The sequence below is a fragment of the Papio anubis genome, chromosome 8 (genome assembly GCF_008728515.1).
Source record: "Papio anubis isolate 15944 chromosome 8, Panubis1.0, whole genome shotgun sequence".
In the NCBI taxonomy this organism is placed as follows: domain Eukaryota; kingdom Metazoa; phylum Chordata; class Mammalia; order Primates; family Cercopithecidae; genus Papio; species Papio anubis.
Genome location: NC_044983.1, coordinates 2,958,663 through 2,983,057, shown reverse-complemented (window position 1 = coordinate 2,983,057; position 24,395 = coordinate 2,958,663). Strand labels below are relative to the sequence as shown.

Here is a 24,395-nt window from a genome sequence, read left to right as displayed (position 1 = left end):
ATTTGATATAAACTATAATTATTAAAACCACTCATTTATTATAGTATATTTCATATACAATCCAGTTAATTAGTGAATATAAATTTTTATTATATGTTAATTGAAGAATGTTGATCAGCCGGGCACGGTGGCTCAAGCCTGTAATCCCAGCACTTTGGGAGGCTGGACGGGCGGATCACGAGGTCAGGAGATCAAGACCATCCTGGCTAATACAGTGAAACCCCGTCTCTACTAAAAATACAAAAAACTAGCCAGGTGAGGTGGCGGGCGCCTGTAGTCCCAGCTACCCGGGAGGCTGAGGCAGGAGAATGGCATAAACCCGGGAGGCGGAGCTTGCAGTGAGCTGAGATCTGGCCACTGCACTCCAGCCTGGGTGACAGAGCGAGACTCCGTCTCAAAAGAAAAAAAAAAAAAAAAAAAAGAATGTTGATCAATGTTATATATTTATATATTATATATTAGACATTAATATGGTGAGAAGGATGGTGACATTAGAGTTGAGCTCACTTTGGATCAGGAGTGCTGGGGTTTAAATTCTGATTCTCAATTTACTGTTAAATGTCTGTGTGGACCTGGAGAAAATCATTTGATGTTTCTGCTTGTGAAACGGGACTTGCTTCAGTAAACCAACATACTCTTCTCCAACTTGAAAGAAGCATGAGCCTGTGAGGAAGCCACAGTGGACTATGATGAGATGGCTACGCTTGGAGTGCGGGGAGGCACCGAGGTCAAAGGATGGGCATTTGAGGCACAGAGGAACTGAGAGCACCTGGTAATGACTTCTACATGGTGGAAATGGTGGAAAAATGTCACGATAAGAGACAGAGTATCATGGTATCTCCTGTCTCACGTGTGGGGCCTGGGAATAACATTGCCATGCACCTTGTTGGCTGACGCTCTCAGACAGGTCAAGAGGTGTGTACGTGGGGGCCATTCATTCTGCAGACTGATTGTGTTGACCTCCTGTTCTGTGCCAGGCCCCAGGCTTAGCACCTGGCACAGGCTGAGCAAAACAGATGAGGTTGAGGGAGGAATGATAAATTAATTAACCTCTTAAAGCCTTTGTGGATTTTCATCAGTCTGTACCTCTTTATTAGCAACTTAATTATACCCATCAACTTGTCTTAACTAGAAGCTCCTACTTAGCCTGACCAAAGACACTACAAGTAATAATTTCATATTAACTGTTAATAACTCTGACACTTCATTCCATGCATTTTTGAGGCCAGAAGAATTGTGGAGAAATGAGCTTAAATAAGAGTTTCCAATTTTCTGTGTAGCTCAGTTTTCTGTTCTCCCTGGAGTTTCCATTACCGTACAATCATCAGAATTGGTCATCTCCTTTATGAGCAGCCTTCAGTCCGTTTGGAATCTGCAGAGCCATTTGACAAATATGATTGTGTCCTGTGTTTTTAAAACAGGTAATTATTGTTTTACTAAAGCTATTATTCTCGTCTGTCTGTATTTGAAATTCCTCAGAAATTAAGACAAAATGTCACAAGGAAGCTATGATTACTCAAGAATTAAACGACCCCCAGAGTCTACTTCAAAATACATTTAGTCAATTCGTTTTACCTGCGTGCATAATGAATTCTTGTTGGCTGCAGGGTCTGTTCAAATGCATGATGGAAAAGTCAGCAAGAAGGGAGTTCTGATTTTAGTTCTGTCACTGATTCCCTGTATCTTCATATGTGTGACTTCTCATTCTCTGACCATGTTGAGCTTCAAATAGAGCCAAAAATATGAGATTTTCATGGAGTCATTTGTTTGAATGAATCTAAATCTGTTTTAAATAATTACTGGAGGTTGGATATTGAAATGCTTCATTTCCTTAGCTGTTGTAGTAGAAAAGTTAATGAAACGGAGTTTAAGCACCAAGAGAATTGCACAGGATGCTAGAGCCAGAAGCCCTTGGAAGCGGGGACAGACAACAGGCCCGCGCTCCTTTGAATTGTCCTTTGGCAATTTCTGTAATTGTCAATAGACGATTTTTCTGTAACCTTCAGAAATATGGTTGGAAAGTCGGCCCATTATTATTAATTTTTAATTTAGGCCGGGCGCGGTGGCTCAAGCCTGTAATCCCAGCACTTTGGGAGGCCGAGGCGGGTGGATCACGAGGTCAGGAGATCGAGACCATCCTGGCTAACACGGTGAAACCCCGTCTCTACTAAAAATACAAAAAATTAGCCGGGCGTGGTGGCGGCGCCTGTAGTCCCAGCTACTTGGAGGCTGAGGCAGGAGAATGGCGTGAACCTGGGAGGCGGAGCTTGCAGTGAGCCGAGATCGCGCCACTGCACTCCAGCCTGGGTGACACAGCGCGAGACTCCGTCTCAAAAAAAAAAAAAAAAATTTTAATTTAAATGACTGAGCAGTCATTTGCCAATGTGTTTATAGTTTATTTAGTGCTCGGAGAAAGACTCTGGCTGGCTTAGTGGGTGATAACCTCTAAGCTGTAGAAACTACACTCTTCACTCATTTTCATTTATAATGAGCCAGCTTTTATAGTTTCTGCTACTTGCGTTTTATCACTAGGGAATCTAGTTTCTCAGCTTTGTTAATACTTTTGATTTATCAGTGCATTTTAGTTTACTCCTAGTTTTCCTTTCATATTTTGAGGAAATACTTATCAGATGCTTTGTAGGCTATCTACTATCTATCATCTTTCTCTGTCTCTCTGTCTTCCTGTCAATCAATCTATTGATTGATCAATCGATCTATCATTTTTTATCTGTCCGTCTATCTTCCTATCACCTTCCTATCTTTCTATCTTCCTATCTATTGATCTACCTACCTATGTATCTATCTATGTGTCTATCATCTATCATTTTCCTATTTATATATCTATCCATCTATGTATCTATCTTCCTATCATCTTCCTATCTCTCTCTATTTACCTATATTCCTATTGGCTATCATTTTTCTATCTATATATCTATACATCTGTGTATTTATCTTCCTATCATCCCTCTACTGATTTAGCAATCTATCCATCTACCTTTCTTTCTTTTGACCTATTTATCTATCAATTTATCTATGTATCTTTCTATTGTCTATCTATCTACTCACCTACCTAATCTACTGACCTATCTATCTATATCTATCTATCTGTCGTCTGTCTATCTATCTATCTATCTATCTATCTATCTATCTATCTATCATATTCCTGTCTTCCTCTCTATGTATGTTCTTATCTTTCTATCTAATCTATCATCTGTCATTTATCTATCACTATATATCTTTCTTTTTATATCTTTTTCTTTTTGAAATTTAATGATAGACACATTATTTGCTTATTTATGAAATGAGGATTTCCAGGTCTATTTCCTCTTTAGATGTGCCTGTGAAGGTTCTAGTCCAGGTACATCTGTTTGTTTATTTACTTTTCCCATTAAGTAAAAAGTTAGCCTGACCCACTGGAGAAGGAGGCATGGGCAAACTCCTCCAGCCATGTTTTCCAGTGCACATACAATACACTTGTTTTCAAAGTTTTGTTCTCTAATTTTCTCCCTTCCACATTGCTTATACCCTGGGTATAAAAGAAAAAAAAAAAAAAGATTTTTGATCCTTGATTCTGAAAGTAAGCCCCTAATTTGTCTTTAATACCTACTTTATTGAGATTTTAAGTTGGAATTTGCTTAACCTCATGCTGGTTATTTCTAAATGATCAGAATCACATTTTCGGAAAGAACCAATAAAGCATTTCTTGCAAAACCGTGTAAGGATTTGTAATGGCCAACTGTGAGAAAATGCAGGGGTTGTTTTTATTCTCAGCAGCTAGTTTGTTTACTGTAGTCACCATTCTTATCAATCTTCCAATCACATGTTTGGAAACAATCATATGTTTGTTTCTTCTTTATTTTCTGTGTTTACTATTCTTATTAATTGTGTTAATCCATTCTCACACTGCTAGAAATAACTACCTGAGACTGGGTAATTTATGAAGAAAAGAGGCCTAATTGACGCACAGTTCTGTAGGCTGTACAGGAAGCATGGCTGGGAGGCCTCAGGAAACTTACAATCATGGCAGAAAGTGAAGGGGAAGCAAGTCCCTTCTTCATGTGGCAGCAGGAGAGAGAGAGCTGGGGGAAAATGCCACAGGCTTTCAAACCATCAGATCTCCTGAGAACTCATTCACTATCATGAGAACAGCCGCCTTCATGATCCAATCACCTCCCACCAGGCCTCTCCAATTCAACATGAGATTTGGGCAGGTACACAAATCGAAATCATGTCATTAATATGTAGCCAAACCTCAGATAGCAGTGTTTTGAGAATTTATCAGGCCTTCAAAGTTCATTTTGTTGAAAACGTATTCTGTAACCTGTGTCCTCTAAGAGGCAGCTTGAGCTATGCTTGCTGCTTCATTTCTTCACCTATAAATGAAAGAGGATGAAAATTGAAAAGTGTTGATTGACTATTGTGCAGCAAGACTTAATGTTCCCTATCTAACTTTATCCTAATGACCTTGCATCTGTGGCATATAGTTATTATTTTTCATTTTTAAGTGTACAGTTCAGTGGTGTTAAGTACATTAACAAGGTTGTATAATCATCACCACTGTCCATCTCTGAGACTGTTCTAACTTGCAAAACTGAAACCCTGTACATGTTAAACAAGTCCCCATTCCTCCTCCTCCAGCCCCTGCAAGCCATCGTTTTACTTTGTCTCTCTGAATTCAACTGCTCTAGGCACCTCACATAAGTAGAATCATGTAGTATTTGTCTTTGTATGACTTCGCTTCACATAGTGTCTTCAAGATCATCATCTTGTAGCATGTGGTGTGTCAGAATTCCCTTCCTTTTTAAGACTGAGTAATAACCCGCTGTGTGTAGAGGCTTCATTTTGTTTATCTGTTCATCTCTTGGCAGTCACTTGGGTTGTTTCTCTAGTTTAGCTATTGCGAATAATGCTCCTAGGGACTTAAGTGTACAAGTTTTTCATTCTTTTGGGTATTTAGCCAGAAGTGCAATTTCTGCATCATATGGTAATTCTATTTTTAATTTTTTGAGGAAAAACCATAGGTCATCAACAGCGGCTGTATCGTTTTACAGTCCTATTAACAATACACAAGGGTTTCAATTTTATCACATCTTTGTCAACACTCATTATTTCCTAGTTTTTGCTATCGTTTTTATTCTTATTTTGCAGATGGTAAAACTAAAGTTGAAATAGGTTAAGTCACTTGTTCATTATCAGAAACAACATGTGCTTCTGGGCTTGACTAGTTTAACAGAGCATGCTCAATAAGCCCACTTATCAGGGAGGATGAGGATAGGCTCCAAAATGCAGATTCCCATGGAAATCGGCCACAAAGAATGTGCATAAAATCCTTCTGTAAGTTCTTAGGATACGAGATTGATTAAATGCTCAGTGAGCCTAGGACTCTTGGATTCCATAAGACAGTGGTGGTTGGTATCTGAATTAGAGTTTTATATGACCCACAGCTGTGTCACTTTATGTTCCTCCAGCTTTTTTTCTCTAGGAATTTGCTTTTTATTGAATAAAACTTTGTTTTATATTTCTAAAAAAAGACTATTTAAAAATGTTTGTACCTCTCTCTTTTGAACAACACTCTGAAAGTAGATGGGTAAAAGTCAGTTGCTTGTACAGCTTTGGCTGAGCAGCCAATTCAGCCCTGAGTAAACGTTCTAGAGGCTTTATTTGTCAAGCCAGAGCCTTTCACTGTAATAATTAGCTGTTTATTTGCCAACCCTATTCTGCTGCCTTCTTTTTCATAGTGCTTTTGTCTGTTTCAAATTCATAAATGCTTTTTTTTTCTTCCTTGGGTTATGATGTGCTAGATATTTTCAAGAGATTTAGAACATCTAAAGATACTTCTTGCTCAATCCTATTAAACTCAATTTTCCATTTCAGCGCTGGTGGAATTTTTTTTTTATGTGTTTTGTTTTGTTTTTGGTTGTTGCTTTTAAGTTTATTTTAGTGTCTGCAAAAGCCAAGTCATTAGTTCCCTCTATGGACATTCATTTTCAGACACACTTTCTTTATCCTTTCAAACAAATGGAAGAATACTTCTGTTGCTGGTATTTGCTCCTTGGAAATGCCAGACATCGCACCATCGACACATAGTGAAGAAAAGCAGTGTGACCAGTTATATCCCCATGAGTGGAGAGGTGGCTCCGTGCTTCACCTCCTTTCTTGCTGTTATTTTCTGTCTCAGCCTTCAGCATGGTATTAATGGTATATTGGATGTTGGCTACACGTCATGTAAGATGTTGCTTGGTGCCTAATTATTCTAAGAAAATATTTTGGAAATCAAAGATAAGGGAGGAAAACAGAAAACAAAGAAAAAAGAAAGGACTCAGAAATATTCCCATTAATACTCAAATTCAGTGTGGTCTTTGTATTACCAGAATCATATTTGAAAATCTATTTCTAACTGATTGATGGATGGATTGAGTGTTGATAATTGGACATTGAAAATAATGATAAATATGCATATGGTGAAATATGTCAGGTGTAGCCCAGAGACAGCACAGGGGAGTAACTGAAAGGCAGGCTTTGGCATTGGCTACTCTGAGATCTGACTCCTGACAGAGCCATTTACTGGTCATCAGAATTTGGGTGATTTGCATAATGTTCTAATGCCCACTTTTCTTACAAGTAATAAACAAAAAACAGAATCTACCTCATAGGGTGTTATCACGATTAAATGAGGTAATGCAATTAGAAAAACTTTTCACTATGACAGGGAATTTGTATTTGATCAATGATGTCAGATATTGTATTGATAAAGGCGATAATGTTGAAACAGAGATTTCTCTGTAACTGTGTCCATTTGTACCTCCTGTGTATATGACTTTCTGAGTATTGGGGTCAGTGCTTTATTGTATATGTATCCATACTAGTTTGGGTAAGCTCAAGATGTCATATGATTGAGAAGACACTGTCAACCCCTGGCCAACTGTGGATTAGACACTCCCAGTGTTTGCTCGAGTGCATCCTAAATTCCATTGACAGAGGCATAAGGAGATATCCAGGGGTCAGAGAAAACATTTGATGGTGAATGTCCTGAACATTATGACGAAAAGTAAAAATAATCTTTCGTGTTTATTTAGTTTTTAGTTGACCTTCATTTAAAAACCTGAAGAATGCTTTCTTTTCAATTATATCTGAAGGAAAATTATTATTTCTCATGACAAAATAATAAATCTGACGATTTGCTATGGGCCTAACAGGGTCCAGATGTTTTGCTTTGTAAACTGTACATCGGCTGAAGAACCCCTGCTGAGGAGGTATGGCGATTTGTGTTTTACAGGTGCGGAAGCAAAGGCTTAGATACTTTATGTACCTTGTCCAAGTCATAAACAAACAGACAAATACCAAACTCAGACTTTGCTATATCTAAATCTATGTTCTTTCAGGCATCCTATTCTGTTTCTATAACATATTATAGACATTAGTATAAAATAACTATACATATCTTTAGTTCCTACACATATATGTGCATATGTGGTCATGGTTTCACATCATTGTTCACATTCAGGTGACAAACAGGAAGCTGAAATTGACAGAAGCTTCACAGGATACACAGATTTTCTTTGTGTTCTGAAAATATGTCTCAAAACTTAATGATGCTTAAATGGTGCTAAAATAATTTCTTAGACGTATTGCTTGAAAGGAAAGTTAATAAAGCGATCATAACCTTCAATCTTTTCTTCTTGCTATAATTACATGATGTTCCATTTTTCGATACATTGAAAATGGTGATGACATTTTACTTACAAAGTATTGGCAATACTGATATGTTATGGTACATGGCACAGAAATTTTTGAAACATACTTTATCCCCTATTAAATATTACTTTAAAACATGAATTTTTGATGGGAGTATCTTAGTCCGTTTTGTGTTACTATAACAGAATACCACAGACTGGGTAATTCGTAAGGAACAAAAATGTAATTCTCACTGTCTGGAGGCTGGGAAGTCCGAGATCAAGGCACCAGCAGGTTTGGCTGTCCAGGAAAGGCTGCACCCTCTGGAGAGAGGAATGCCGTGTCATCACATGGCAGAAGGCAGAAGGACAAAGTGGCATGACTCTGCTCCATAAAGCCCTTTTACAGGGACACCTAATCCCGTTCACGAGGAAAGAGCTCTCATGACCTATCACCTTTTAAATGCCCCATCTGTTAATACTATCATATTGAAAACTGAATTTTGGAGGAGATGCATTTAAACTATAGTGGGGGATATCATCTGTATCAGATTTGAAATACCTGATTGTTTCCATAGAACAAGTTGATGGAGAATGTGAGGCGTGAATTTAACTCTCTGAAATCAAATTTCAAGTGCTTGTAAACCAACTTGCAACAGTCATGCCTGTGAGCAAGTCTAACTTCTTAGCCAAGGACGTGGTCTGTTCTAATAGTAATATTTTATTATTTAAAAGTTGTTAATAGACAGTGGCTCATGCCTATAAACCCAGCACTTTGGGAGCCCGAGGCAGGTGGATCACTTGAGTTCAGGAGTTCAAGACCAGCCTGGCCAACATGGTGAAACCGCGTCTCTACTAAAAACACAAAAATTAGCTGGGCACGGTTGTGGGTGCCTGTAATCCCAGCTACTCAGGAGGCTGAGGCAGGAGAATCTCTTGAACTCGGGAGGCGGAGGTTACAGTGAGCTGAGATCACACCACTGCACTCCAGCCTGGGCGACAGAATGAGACTCTGTCTCAAAAAAAAAAAAAAGTTGTTAGTAATTTTTAGGACAGGCTCAATGTATAGTCTTAGCTATGTAATCTCACAATTTGAATAAGGCACAGAAAGAGCCGGAAGGTACTTTATTCAAGGTTGCAGTAAATGTTAGAAATACTTCATGGTCTTCACTTGCTGCCTGCCCTTCCTTCTCAGTTCCAGACCTGATACCAACTGCCTAATTGCAATACCCACTGTGCCTCATGATCCCTCTGCTAAGATGAAACTCTTTTCTCCCCTGAATCTACTTGCCCTGAAGTGAATCCCATTTGAGAAATTAGCATCTCAGTCTATCCAACTGCTTGAATCACTTCTCTCTTGCTTGCACATAAAGTCCTTCCTGTGACTCCCACACCCTGTTGGTTCCAGCTACTCAATGGGTCCAAGTCCATCCACATATTTCCCCTCCCCCAGTCCACTCTCTCTCATGGGCTGCCCTACTGGGCTTCCTACATCGGCCCCACTCAGGACCCTCTCTCAGTTCATCTCCTGATGGCAGCCAGAGGGTTTTATCAGGTCACAAATGAGTTGGTGTCACTGCCCATCTTCAAACTCTGAAGGGTGTCCTGACGTGCTTCCTGTAAGCTGCACACCTGTCACCTGGACCCTGAGTCCTGTGTCCCCTCCTCTCCTCTCCAGCTTATCCCACAGCCTTCTCCCTTCACAGCGGCTCACGAATACAGCCATTGTGACCATCATTTCCTGAAAACTGGTAACTGAGAGGCTGTCCTGAGGATGTTGCTTAAAAAGCATGAGTTGTTGCAGAGAGAAAATTGTGCAGGGAAGGGAGTGCAAGGGTCACCTTCTAAAGACAGAAGCCCTCTGTTTTTGGTAAACGTTTATCCTGGTTTTTAAGGGCACGTTTTTTTTTGTTTTGTTTTGTTTTATTTTTTGTGAAAATAACCATTAGGATGATGATGTTTTTATGAAATTCAATTATTACTTGAAAAATTATACATGATACTCATAGGTATTTACCAAGTGTGTGCGTGTTTGCATGTAAAATGAGTCAATCTTTTAAACATTTCTTACCATATAATCATTATATGGCTCATATTTGTGGAACTTTCTGTGTAGTCACTTGTTCTTCACTTGAAGCAACTGTGGGTTGCCTGCTGCTTATGTTACTTTTAATATTTTTCCTTATTTTTTTTAATTCCTAACAAGCTATTATTATTATTAGTTGTGCTAAAATATGCTTTGATGGGATGGGGAGACCTTCATTTTGCACTTGCAGTGTCTCCCATGGTCTCATCCAATAGTGCGGAGACACATGCGGGGAACAGAATTCTCACTTTAGGACAGGGTTAGCTGAAAAAAACAAAAAATCACCAACACATGCTCCTTTCCCCAAACATTTCAACATGCAACATCACTCCTTCCTTTTAAAGAGAGGGCTGGCTGATGAGCAAAGTGCGTTCAGAGAAGCAGCAAGGGGTAGTAAACCCTTCAGAATGGAGCAGGAGGTGGGAGGTCCCTGAAGGGTACTTGAGGCATTTGTGTGGATCCTGCTAGGACACGGGCCACTCAGCAGGGGAATTCTATGGCAGGTGTTTGTAAACTGTGTGTGGGAAAAGGCTTAGCAGCCTCCCTAGGGCATTTAGGATCGTCTAAATCCTTGCTCCTCAGAGACAACGCAGCCTGTTAGAAAAGTAGCCTGAAATCCTCCCCTCCCCCAGATCTACTCAATCAGGATACATGTGCCATCAGCATGGCCTGGGGGTAAGGAGCACATTAATGTTTGAGAAGTTGTGGCACAAACATTCTTTCTAGAGGCCTGTTATTTATTGCATGGTAAATCTACAACTGTGTCTTTATTTTTTCCTGTCTTAGCACCTTGTATGTTGCAATAATTCGTCAGCAATTAGCTTCAAAAAGGATCATGTTTATTGAAAAATTAACTAGTGATTTTTTTCATATATCAAGAAAGTTGGTAATGCAAGTTGTAATGATTGCAAAATATTTGAATATGTTGACTGTCTACCCACAAATAGGGGTCTAATATTCTGGTTTCATGGTCCTCAGAATTTACATATCCATTGGGCAGCATTGATATTTATTTTTAAAGTACTAGCAATTTTAAGAAGACAGTGCACAAGGTAATTTAATACAGACAATTGCAGAAAGTGCAGTTATATATTACTTTGTGAAGCAGTACTTTAAATAAATACTTGCTAAATTACAAATATTTGCACACATTAGCACTACCAATCAGATGAGAATAGGACCCAATGGTTGAAGCCAATTTTCTACTCTAGAGTAGGCTTAAATAGGTGCAGAATAAGAAGAATATTTGAGGTAGACAGGAAGAACCCAGAGAAAACTAAGGCAAGAAAATGAGAATAAGCTGGCTGGGCAGCGTGGATACTTGGCGAGGGTCTGCTGGCCAGACAGTGGGAAGTTACGGAGAGTAGATGAAAGTTTTGGTGAGCTTTGAAGACAAAACATGTAGTTTGTGTTCAGCGTTGTGGGAAATAGGGAACCACTATAAATTTTTAAAATGCAAATGAAATTATGAAAACTTCAGTGAAGACTAATCTGATAGATTTAAAATTAAAAACACATAATTACAATAGTCCAGGCATCTTTAGTAATGTGATGAGAAATTCTACCTGGATTCAGCAGACCCGGTTTGAGGCCTCAGCCTTTTAATGACTATTAGACTTGGGGAAAATGATATAAAAAATGTTAGCATCTGTAACTTTACCTGTAAGAAAGTAGAATAAGGTTTGTGTCTAATAGGCTTGTAGTGAAAAATAAGTAAAAAAGCATGATGTGAAAACACTATGTAAACTGTAAAATCATGTATAAAATAAGATATAATTATACATATGTACTTACATGTTTCCTCAGACATATAGACAGAAGTGTGTATACATATATATACACATATACACATACACACACACATACCTGCAAACACACATATGGTTGATGATTCCCTTAAGTTAGTGTTTCCTAAGGTGTTTTAATGACCCTGATTTTGAATTTAATTATTTGATTATAATCTTACTAAATTATACAAACATAAAGCTATGCATACATATTTGTATTTATAAGTTAAATGCATATTTAACTTATACAATTCAAGTTGAGGAAAATAACTATTAGGATGATGATGTTTTTATGAAATTCAATTATTACTTGAAAAATTATACATGATACTCATAGGTATTTACCAAGTGTGTGTGTGTGCGCATGTAAAATGAGTCAATCTTTTCAACATTTCTTACCATATATAATCATTATATGGCTCATATTTGTGGAACTTTCTGTATAGTCACTTGTTCTTCACTTGAAGCAAGCCCATGATTTCTTCATTATCTGCCTCTGATATTTTTCTCTTTAGGCTGCAAAAATTAACTGTTATTTCTTGGCACAACATGATTATAAACACAAAAGCAAATGGCAGGCACTGATATTATATAGTAGAACCCATGTAGATAGTAATCTAGAATATTCTTATATTATAATTTTGATTAATTAACATTTATATATTTATAGTTATATATACATATATAATTTTAATAAAAAAATTCATATATGCTTACTTTGGAAATACTTAAAAATCCTCAGAAATCCTCAGGCTGGCCAGGCACGGTGGCTCATGCCTATAATCCCAGCACTTTGGGAGGCTGAGGCAGGAAGATGGCTTGAGCCCAGGAGTTCAAGACAAGCCTGGGTAACATAGTGAGACTCAGTCTCTCCAAAAAATAGCCAGGCATGGTGGCCTGGGCCTGTAGTCCCCAGCTACTGGGGAGGCTGAGGTAAGGGGATGGGTTAAGCTCAGGAGGTTGAGGCTGCAGTGAACCCGGATTGTGCCACTGCACTCCAGCCTGGGTGACAGCGAGACCTTGTCTCAAAAAGAAAAAAAGAAAAAAACAGAGAAACATTTTAAGCCTGCAGAAAGAAAAATAACCACTGTTTGAAGGATCTTAAATATGCAAAGAATAAATCCCATGTGGGGTTCGTGGTATTAAAGGTTCAGACAACACTGGACACTGAACATCTCTTCTACTTATTTTTTTGAAACCAAACTGTTACGCCTCTCATGAGATAGGAAAGTGAGGTAAGCCATCTTACTACCTACCAACTTACTCTTTGCTCTCTTTAATAAATAGATGACAGAGAGTTGATCCTTGCAACTAACATTTTTATTTGCAAATAAGTAAAAATTTTACGTGTGTATGTGTAATACAACACATATCCTGCATATAATGTAATAAGTATTTGACTTTCTGCATATGATAATAATTTGTCATGGATTGAATGCCTATGTCGTGTGGACAGAGGGCTCGCGTTTTGTAACGATGATTTCATTGAACCCTCATGATTACTTTTTGACATAGGTCTTGATAACCTGAGCTTAAGAAGACAGCGTTCATTAAGTAATTTGGCTGAAGCCACACTGCTATTGAGAGGCGCAACAAGAACTGACTCAGACGTCTGAGTTTGAGGCCTGTGCTGATAAACAAAAGATAACTTTACAGGATCAATAAATGATTATTTGCCTAAACTTCTGGGACGTATAATAATACCTTAGTACAATTAAAGAAAAAACAACTGAGAAATTTTACTCTCTTTGGATATACCAAATGGAAGGAAATTCTCCAAAGTGTGAAAGTGTCTTACACTGCCAATGCTAATTAGTATTTTTAAAAACAAGTGATCTATGGATGCCTGTCATATAGCAATCATGCAAAATTGGGGGAATAAATGAGAGATGAATGAATACTAGACTTTAGCAGGAAACCGTCTTCATCCCATGAGCCTGATTTTAGTCCATAAGGATTATGCTGCGTCTTCATTAAATCAGAAGTGTTATAATTCCACTTTTGACCAATTGCCAACCGTTATTTTAAATCCACCAAATAGCCTTTTGTTAAGACACTTAAGGGGCTAAACACTGTGGTTCAAAACCATAAAAAGATTCCTGGCTGTTGATCAGGCAACGTAAAATGGATTGTCTTGAGACCCGGACAAGCAGGATTCACTTCTCAAAGAAGCGTCCAGGTGTAACAAGCGGCTATAAAGATTTTCTGCTTTGGTCTCCTGAGCATGAATCATTTTATGATGGGGCTTCATCTGCGTTTGTAGAATGTCATCTTTCCCATTTAACCTGACAGAAAAATGTCATTTCATTCCGTGCTCAGCCCGAATGAAAATTTTAGGAAAGCTGAACACTGGGCACATTCCAGCCAGAGAGTGGGAGAGAAATTGAGGCTTGCGATCAGGAACAAATGATTATCAGAGTGAAGTCTGAGAGAAAATGACGAGGAAGCTAGATTCTGGAGCATCGTGAGATACACACAGAAAAGAAAGGGATGGGTCTATGGCATTTACTGCATTCAGGAAATTAAGATGAACATTTTCCAGATGCCAACAGTCTTCCTATGGATCTGTTGCTTCCACAGAGCCAAAGATGATTACTTATTATTTTAAATGCTTTGCCCCAAATGATGCCTATATGTCTATGGTTTTTCATTTTTCTTCTACTGCAAATGGATTATTGTAATATTCCATACACACACGTACACAGACACGTGTACACATGCACATGTACACGGCATGTACACACACATGTACGCACACACACGCACATGTGTTTTGTTTGTTTTTGAGACAGGGCCTTGCTCTGTCACCCAGTCTGGAGGCACAATTTCAGCTCACTGCAGCCTCTGCCTCCTGGGCTTAAGTGATCCATCCCCCTCAGCCTCCCGAGTAGCTGTGACAAACAGGTGTGTGCCACCATGCCTGCCTAATTTTTGTATTTTTGGTACAGAAAGAGTTTCACCATGTTACCCAGGCTAGTGTAGAACTCCTGGACTCAAGCAATCCTCCCGCCTCAGCCTCCTAAAATGCTGGGATTACAGACGTGAGCCACTGTGCCTGGCCCACATGTATTTTTGATGGTTGCAATACCTGATCATCCATTTAAACAAGAGACATTTTAGACCTTGAAATTTCCAGGAGTTTGGATTTTATTGGGGAATACATTTTCTTTTACTTCTCTGGCAATTTCCCATTGTATTTATTTAATATATTGATAAAGAAGAAAGAACCAAAACAGCAAACCAAGGGACTCCAACAATACCAGAGATAACCTGTGCTTTTGCAGAAGAGAAAATAGTCTCAGTTGGGAGTCATAAGATTTACTCTCTGGCCGGAGGTTTTACTAGGCCATTGTGTCACCTTAGGTTAGTCGTTTTCTTTATACGTAGAATTAGGTGTTTATATAAATTCCTTCATCCAGCCCTTCCAGCTCTATCCTGTTACACAGATACTCTCATTAGAATCTACATGGGAAAAAGTTTGAACTGTCTAAATTTAAATCCATGGTGTGAACAATATCTTTAATACTGATTGAGTAAAAGAGGCTCTTTATTTAGTTACCATAGAACTTTTCTTTTACAAGTGCACCTGAAGTGGGTACATGATCATTGAAATGTCTTCCTCTGCCTGCCTGACTGTTGGTTTCATGACTGTCACGTGTAGTCATTTGAGAATTTTTTCCTTGTCTCATAGTAGATACATCTGGATCAGACGTAGTAAATTTAAGAAGAAAGGGTTTACACGGAATTCTCCCCAAATCTTGTTCTTTAAAAAACCTCTTCTGCACACATGCCTCTTTCTTGCATGGTCTTTCCCGTGAAAGCGGTCTACATCTCTGCTAGACGCTGCCATCTGCCCTGGGAATCTTCTCTGAGTGCCTCCTCTATTCATTCCTTATGTCCTGTTTTCTTGTAACAGAAGTTCCTGGGACTTAAAGGAAAATGAGTTGGGGAAGGGGAGAGGAGCAATAAAAGGGGAAGAGTTTTGAGAGCTGAGGCGGCTGATTCTTAGGAATTTCGACACCAAAGAGTCAACACTGCAATAAGCGTTGTGATGATAAAGATGCTACTTCATCCTTTCCCCTTTCTTTCCAATATGAGATGAAGATGAGTGTGTGACGTCCGTGCTCCCCTGGCCACACCCTCTGATAAAATATGTCAGACTGCGGTTAAGCTGCATGAGAGTGGTCAGCCTTATCTTCCAGAAAATTAATTCTGACCCATTTTCCACTGTTTTCTCATTAACCTTTAACATCCTTCACATTTTGAAAATGTGTATACTTATCCCATGCCCTAGAAATATAATTCATGCCAGGCACTGTGGCTCCTGACTGTAGTCCCAGCACTTTGAGAAGCCAAGGCAGGCGGATCACTTGAGTTTAGGAGTTGGCGACCAGCCTGGCCAACATAGTGAAACCCTGTCTCTACTGAAAATACAAAATTAGCCGGCATGGTGGAGTGCGCCTGCCATCTCAGCTGCTCAGGATGCTGAGGCAGGAGAATCGTTTGAACCCGAGAGGCGGAGGTTGCAGTGAGCCGAGATTGAGTCATTGCACTCCAGCCTGGGTGACAGAGCGAGACTCCATCTCCCAAAAAAAGAGAGTTATAATTCACAATTTCTATATGTATTTAAAATGAAAACTAGATAAACAGAATTGATCATCATAATGGCAACTAGAAAATAATTTCTGTAAGAATAAGCCTGTATTTGTTTCATTTCTTTTCAGCTGTGTCCTGTGGAATCCCAGAATCCCCAGGAAATGGTTCGTTTACCGGGAATGAGTTCACTTTGGACAGTAAAGTGGTCTATGAATGTCACGAGGGCTTCAAGCTTGAACCCAGCCAGCAAGCAACGGCCGTGTGTCAAGAAGATGGGCTGTGGAGTAACAAGGGGAAGCTGCCCACTTGTAAGCGTAAGTGTTCTGGGGATATCTGCCCATCTGTGTGGTTTAGGTGGGAACTGAATCCTTTGGGGAGAAGTCCAGATTCCCACATTCAGAGGTCCTCTCTCACACCTTTGAGGATTTGGTCTCTTTGATCATAGTGATATTAAAACCAGTGTATTTCATATAAAATATTTCAGCCATTTAGAATGAGCTATGCACTCTTGAAGTTAGGTGAATCCTAAATATAAACAGTATAGACACGATGCAATTTGCACATCGCATCCTATTCTATGCTGCCATTTTCAATTTGGAGGGATGAAATCTGAGGAAATTGAGACATTAACACTTTACACAAGATGTTAAAACATAATTTAACACAATCTCTCCTATTTATCTTCCATCTAATTTTAAGTTCTTTGAAGTCAAAAGCAGTGCCTAATTTATTTGTGTATCACCTAATTTATTTGTGTATCATTGTGTATCTGCATAACACATTGATGCTCAGTAAATAAAGCATTAATTTAATTTGTGAAGTGGGGTAAGTTTTCCAGAAAGCTATTTAGAGTCTATAGTAATAATCTTAAAAGAGTAACAGATTGGGGTACTTTCTGAAACTCTAGTCTTACAGAATAATAGTCTATAATGCAAAGCCCACCAGAAGAAAAATTCCACTCACACACACACTGAATTTCTACAGCAAGATTTTCATTGCAGGGATATTAAAACTAGTCTCAAATTGGAAATAATATAACTTCCCACTTTTTCTAAGTTAAAAACTATACAACATTTCTATATAGACAGTGACTTTTTATGGTTCTATAATCTTATTCATTTAATATATCATGTATATCTTTACATGTCAGTACATATAGAATGATCTCCTTTAAAAAAAACTTTATTTTAGGTTCAGGGATACATGTGCAGGTTTGTTATATAGGTGAATTACGTGTCACAGGGGTTTGGTGTGGAGATAATTTCCTCACCCAGGTAATAACCATAGTACCCAATAGATAGTTTTTGAATCCTTACTCTCCTCCCACCCTCCACCCTCCCATAGGCCCCAGTGTCTATTGCTGTCATGTTTATGTCTGTGTGAACTCAATGTTTAGCTCCCACTTACAAGACAGAAGATGTGGTATTTGGTTTTCTGTTCCTGCATTCGTTCACTTGGAATAATGACCTCCAGCTCCAACCATGTTGTAAAGGACATGATCTCACTATTTTTATGGCTGCATAGTATTCCATGATGTGTATGCATCACATTTTCTATATCCAGTCTACCACTGATGGGCATTTGGGTTGATTCCATATCTTCACTATTGTGAACAGTGCTGCAATGAACATACATACATATGCATGTGTCTTTATAGTAGAACAATTTATATTCCTTTGGGTATATACCCAGGAATGGGATTTCTGGGTTGAATAAGTGTTCCATTTTAAGTTATTTGAGAAATCACCAAACTGCTTTCCACAATGGCTGAACTAATTTACACTGCCACCAGCAGCAGGCAAGTGTTCCCTTTTCTCCACTGCCTCACTAGTATCTGTTATTTGTTGACTTATTTACAAGGATATTTTTGCTCCAGTGATACTAGCAGAAGGATTCACATAGTCTTCAATAATAAAATCAGATCTTTGGCTTCTTTTTGTATACAGTATTTTGGTCATGTTAAAAATGTTAAACTTACTTATATCAATATACTTAGATATAAATAGATAAACAATTATGGAAGGTGGTTGAGTTCTTCCCAACAGCTTTTATTTTTCTTCATTTCATCATTGTTATTGCATTTCCTGAGAGTCAGGCTATATTGAATCAACGTTAGTATTTCTTGGTTATTTTCCATTTAATAAGGTACAATTTTATTGCAATTAATTAATAGTAAGGGAAGCTAGGATAGCAAGATACATTGGTAAGTTTTTTGAGTCCAGTCCTAAACAAAATTATTCTCTTAAAACAGGAACTTAACAGATGGCAATATGTATATGTTTGGGGTTGATGTTAATAAGAATGATGTCCCAGACATTTATGGGCAATGTTTCTTTTGCACACAGCCTGGAGGTCATTCATAACGATGCCTCCATTTTTAAAGTTTATATTTCCTGACAAATATTTCAAATAGCTTATCTACAAATCTCATAAAAACTCTGAAAAACTGGGACACAAATGAGGTGAAAACTACTAATTTGCAGATTCGAAGTTTGAATTCTACTCCCTCTTGTTCTAAATCCTATACCCCTTTCCTAATGCCAGTGGTACTGTACTGGGTATGCACTGAAATCATCTAGAGAGATTTAAAGTAAATATTAATGTCCAGTTTTGACCCTCAGGGATTCTGAGTCAACTGGTCTTGGGTGGAGACCAATCACCATTTTTTTTTTTTTAAGTTCTCTAGGTGTTCTGCATAAAATGTCAAGTATACGCCATGTTTTAAAGGAAAATCCATTTTAAATTTCTATGCTATCTGAGAAAGACGTGCTAAATGACAAGGTCACTTTATAAAAGGCAATTTTTATTTTCAGAGCTTTCGTTTCTTTGTTTGACAGACGTTGTTCTTGAGAGTACTTTTTGGTTAACAGCAAAATTGAATGGAAGACACAGAGATTTCCCACATAACACACCACCCCCGACATGTGCACAGCTCCCCCAGCTATCAGCACCTCACACCAGAGTGGGGTGCGTGTTACAGCAGATGCACCTACATTCACTTACCGTCATCACCCAGAGCCCAGCATTCACATGAGAGCTCACTTTTGGTGTTGCACAGTCTGTGGGCTTGGACAGATGTGTAATGACAGGGATCCACCATGGTAGTATCACACTGAGTAGTTCCCTGCCCTAAAAATCTCCCGTGCTCCACCCATTCATGTCTTCCTGCATCCAACCCCTGACACACATTGATCTTTTGTCTCCATAGTTTTACCTTTACTAGAATGTCACGGAGTGGGACTCATCTGGCACCTAGCCTTTCAGATTAGCTTCTTTCACTTAGTAATACGTGTTTAAGTTTCCGCCATGATTTTGCATGGCTGTGGTTCTCATTTCTTTTTACTACTGAACAATATTCCATTGTCTGTGCCACAGTTTATTACCCATTTACCTACTGAGGACATCTGGGTTGCTTCCACGTTTTGCAGTTATGAATAAAGCTGCTATAAACATCTGTGTGCAAGGTTTTTCTACAGACGTAAGTTTTTAACACATTTGAGTAAATACTGAAGGTTGAGATTGATAGAGTGAATGGTAAGAGTATTTTTAATTTTGTAAGAAACCAACAGAGTGTCTTCAAAGAAGGCTGCAGCATTTTGCATTCGCACCAGCAATGAGTGAGAGTTCCTGTTGCCCCACATTGTCACCAGCATCTGGTGCTGTCAGTGTCTGGATTTTGGCCATTGTCATAGATGTGCAGTAGTGTCTCATTATTGCTTTAATTTGCAATACTCTGATGAGACATGATGTGGAGTATCTTTTCATATGCTCGGTTGCCATCCGTTTGTCTCTTTTCATGAGGTGTCTGTTCAGTCCTTTAGCCCATTTTTAACCAGGTTGTTAATTTCCATTTTTTTTAAAGAGTTCTTTATATAGTGTAGATACCAGTTCTTTATCCCATATGTCTTTTGCAGATTGTTTTTTCCTAGTCTGTGGCTGTTCTTTTCATTTTCTTGATAGTGTCTTTTGCAGAGCTGAGGACTCTAATTTTAATGAAGTTTAACATATCAGTTCTTTTTAAAATGCATCTTGCCTCTCTTTTTGTGTCTAAAATGTCATCACCAAACCCAAAGGCACCACAATTTTCTCCTGTGTTATCTTCTAGGAGTTTATGTTTTTTCACTTTACATGCGGGTGTATGATACATCAAGGATTAATGTTTCTGAAGGGCATAAGGTCTGTGTCTGGATTATTTTTTAGAATGTAGATACTCAGTTTTTCCAGCACCATTTGTTAAAAAGATTATCTTTACTCTGTTGGGTTGTGTTTGCTCTTCTGCTCAAGATTCGTTGACTATATTTATGTGGGTTTATTTCTGGGCTCTCTATTCTGTTCCACTGACCCATTTGTCTACTTTTTTGCCAATAACATACTGTCTTCTGACATCCATTTCATTTCGCTAAAACAGAATGTGGTGTATTGGACACTTTTTTTCCAAATTTATTTAATATATTTTAATAATTTGTAAAATGAATTAAAGTAACATCTCCCAGTTTTCTACAAAATCAGTCTTGTTGATTGTGAATATTTATAGTGACCTATTTGAATTTAGGTCCATGTCCTGACTGACATGGGTACTTTCATTACATTTAAAGCTAAATCAAAATTGTTTGACCTGAAAATAATTCAGCTCTTTGGGTATCACAGATACATCATCTCAGTAGAATTTTATTTTAAGCAATGGTGTGTTACCCTTAGATTTCTTACAGGATTTCTCACATATGTGCCTGTTACTTCACAGGTTGACAAAATGAACAAGAACCTTCCGTCTATCACTGTCAAGTTGAGGTGTGTGTGAATACATCCAGAACAGAATGCCTTCACGGCGTAAACAGAAACTACTTTTTATGTCCACATGAGCCGCATTTCTGTGTTAAGGCCACACATAGCTGGGTTCAGGAACTAGACACACCCAAGTGTTTTCCTCTGCATTGCAAGCTGGTCTCTAGAATGTCCATGCAAGTCGTTTCTATCTGCCAGAAAAGGGATTGAATTACATAACCCTGAAATAAAGAGCCCACTATGTGAAAATTATGAGGAAAAGAAACACAATGGAGGTTTTAAGTCCTTGGTTGGGGATAAAGGAAGGGAGAAGCAGAGAGTTTCAAAAAGACGGGAGGCAGCAAAGTGCCCTGGATTCCATTAGGGGAGCATGCGAGATGGTGAGTCCCATGGGCACAGCGAGGCAGAGACATTGTTGGTACAGGGAGGAACTGTGCACTCGCAACCCCTCACTGAGTGTCCTGCAGCGTGGACTCTGAATGGGGCATCAGGCTTGTGATCACTGGCGTGAGACTGGGAAGTGATAGCTCCTGCCCTTAGCGCCTGAAAATATGCACAGGACGTGAAACAAAGAGCTGGATGCAAACTGCAGAGGAAAGGAATAACTGATATAGATGAAGGGACACGGGAATTGTCTAGGACCAGTTTCTACAGAAGAGATGGCTGGGACCAGAGCTTGGCCTGGCAAAATAGGAGTGAAATCAGAGCGACTCTTTTTTTTTTTTTTTTTTTGTGAGACGGAGTCTTACACTGTTGCCCGGGCTGGAGTGCAGTGGTGTCATCTCAATCTCGGCCCACTGCAACATCTGCCTCCTGGGTTCAAGCAACTCTCCTGCCTCAGCCTTCTGACTAGCTGGGATTAGAGACACCTGCCACCACGCCCAGCTAATTTTTGTATTTTTAGAAGAGACGAGGTTTCACCATGTTGGCCGGGCTGGTCTCAAACTCCTGACCTCATGATTCGCCTGCCTTGGCTTCCAAAGTGCTAGGATTACAGGCATCAGCCACTGCGCCCAGCCCAGAGCAGCGCTTTGAAGAGTCACTGTAGACATTTGTCTAAGGTAGGTGACTCAATTAGAATAGCAGTCCTAGGAAGAAGATATTATGTTCCTTATCTTACTGGTTTAATACAAAGAAAATAACTGAGATATCAAAGTATTTGCCATATGTGAGCACACAGATGTGGCTGGGCATCACACAAACCTCTAGGGTAGTGTTGGAAGTCTTCAGCTGCTGCGGGGAAGGCTGCCTGGAAGTGATTTGATTAGACACAGGTGCTTTGGGCATCATGAAAATGCAGCAATTGTGTAACGCTGCCAAAGCCTGCCTGGGGGTACACCGTACCGTGGTGGAGGGGAAGTTCAAGGCTCTGTCCAGTCCAGCAGCCTGTACGTAGAGATAGTTCAATATTCACCTGGTTTCATGATCCATGGGGGCGAGGGTCAGGAGACATGATTTGAGGGCCCTGTTAACTCTGAAATGTCCAGGGAGGGGAATGAAAAGAAGCAGAGGTGAAGAAGGTGGTCAGAAGCCTGATTTGGAGCCTTAGGACATTCCCAGCTACACAATGTAGGGTGGAAGGAACCGGAGGAGGCATACAGGTATCTCCTTTAACCCTCAGCTCCTTTCTTGTTCTCACACTCATTCCCTCACCAAGCCCTGCCTCTGAAACACATCCATCCACATGGCTTCACTTCTGTACCACCCAGGTCACCATCTGAGCTCCTGAAACTGCCACTGTCTCACCTCCACTTCCCTCTTGTCTCCAAACAACAGCCAGACTGACCTTGTGAGCATAGCAATCAAAACAGGACACTCCTCTGCAGAAAACCAGGCTACACACCATGTTGGTAATTACTAATTTAAAACTAATCCTGTATCCACTACTGTCTTCCACTCTTGGTTCCAATAGCTTTACACAAGTTAATTTACTTAATTATTGTGAGGTATATAATTTCATTATCACCGTATCTTATAGAGGAGAACCAGAAGAAGGCATGAGTTGAGTAATTTGGTGAAGGTCATAAATACAGTAAGCATCCAAGTCCAGATTTGGGTCCAGAAAATCTGAGAAGAGAACCTTTCTTCCTAATTTCTAGGATATATTGCTTCTAGGAACATATTAGCTCTCATAATTTTTAAGTCTGATGCATTATAAACCGAGAACACAAGCAGGAAACAGGTGCCACTTTAGCGCTGCATGTGGTTTATTCTGAAAAGTATTAAGTGGGTGATGGGTCACCATATTCACTTGAGGATAGGTAATAGACCGGTGGCTTTAAGGACAAGGCCTTTCTCTAAAATCTTCTGGAAAAATCAGGAATGAGGTGTCTTGCAGTTCACAGGTAAATGCTGTATCAATTAATAGAGCTGTTTTGTGCCTGTGTAAAACATATGACAGGGCTTAAGCGAGCTTCATTTATACCCACATTTTATTTTTTTGTTTTAAAATGCATATCTAGATGTGCAATTGCTTTAAAGTTATAATGACAAAAATTAACAAAATTACTTCTCATTGTAAAGAAGTTGGCCGGGCGCGGTGGCTCAAGCCTGTACTCCCAGCACTTTGGGAGGCCGAGTCGGGCGGATCACGAGGTCAGGAGATCGAGACCATCCTGGCTAACACGGTGAAACCCCGTCTCTACTAAAAAATACAAAAAACTAGCCGGGCGAGGTGGCGGGCGCCTGTAGTCCCAGCTACTCGGGAGGCTGAGGCAGGAGAATGGCGTGAACCCGGGAGGCGGAGCTTGCAGTGAGCTGAGATCCGGCCACTGCACTCCAGCCTGGGTGACAGAGCAAGACTCCGTCTCAAAAAAAAAAAAAAAAAAAAAAAAGAAGTTATTGCAGGTTCCATTAAATGGTCGTTAAAGAGCAAAAAGTCAATTTGCATTGTGAATACTCTTTTGATACCAACTACGATGTGTTCAGTAACATGAGGAAATAAATATAACATTTATAATAAAATGGAAAATCCATATTAACATTTTCTAAGCATCATCTGAAACTTTCAAGTAAGCATTTTTTTCCCGTTGTTCATTAAAGTTTACAAAAAAGAGATGTGAATATTTTGTTAAAATGCCTTAGTATCCAAGGGCTGAGAAACCAATTTAATTTTTATTTGGGGAGTGTTTTTCTTCACTTAATTTAAATGGAAGAAATCAGGCAGAGTAAGCATAAAACTTTACCTCTTAGTCAGAAAAATTTGGTTACCATGTCGAAGTATATATTTCCCCAAGCCTCATTCTTTTGTATGCTATGTTGGGATGAAACAATTTTTAAGTTTCTTTAAGAATTGCAATAACATGTAGATCACTACACTGAATCTCAAGAGATAAATACTTCAGCTTTGATAAATAGTAAATGCAAATGGTAAATAAAATTAGTTCGTTTCGCCCTCAGGTTTAGTAAGACGAAGGTTATAATAAAGAACTATGTTTCCATTTGCATTCTTCTTGCAGTGGTACAAATCTC

General features: G+C 39.1%; 1 protein-coding gene across 5 annotated transcripts in view; it reads left to right on the top strand.

The window, feature by feature from the left end:
• CSMD1 (CUB and Sushi multiple domains 1) overlaps window positions 1–24,395 on the top strand; it is a 2,034,404-nt gene that overhangs the window by 1,909,846 nt on the left and 100,163 nt on the right. For all 5 annotated transcript variants that reach the window (XM_031669914.1, XM_031669913.1, XM_031669915.1 and 2 more), the window contains one exon: window positions 16,271–16,456. In XM_031669914.1, coding sequence (XP_031525774.1) covers window positions 16,271–16,456 — 186 coding nt within the window. The remainder of the gene's footprint in view (window positions 1–16,270; window positions 16,457–24,395) is intronic.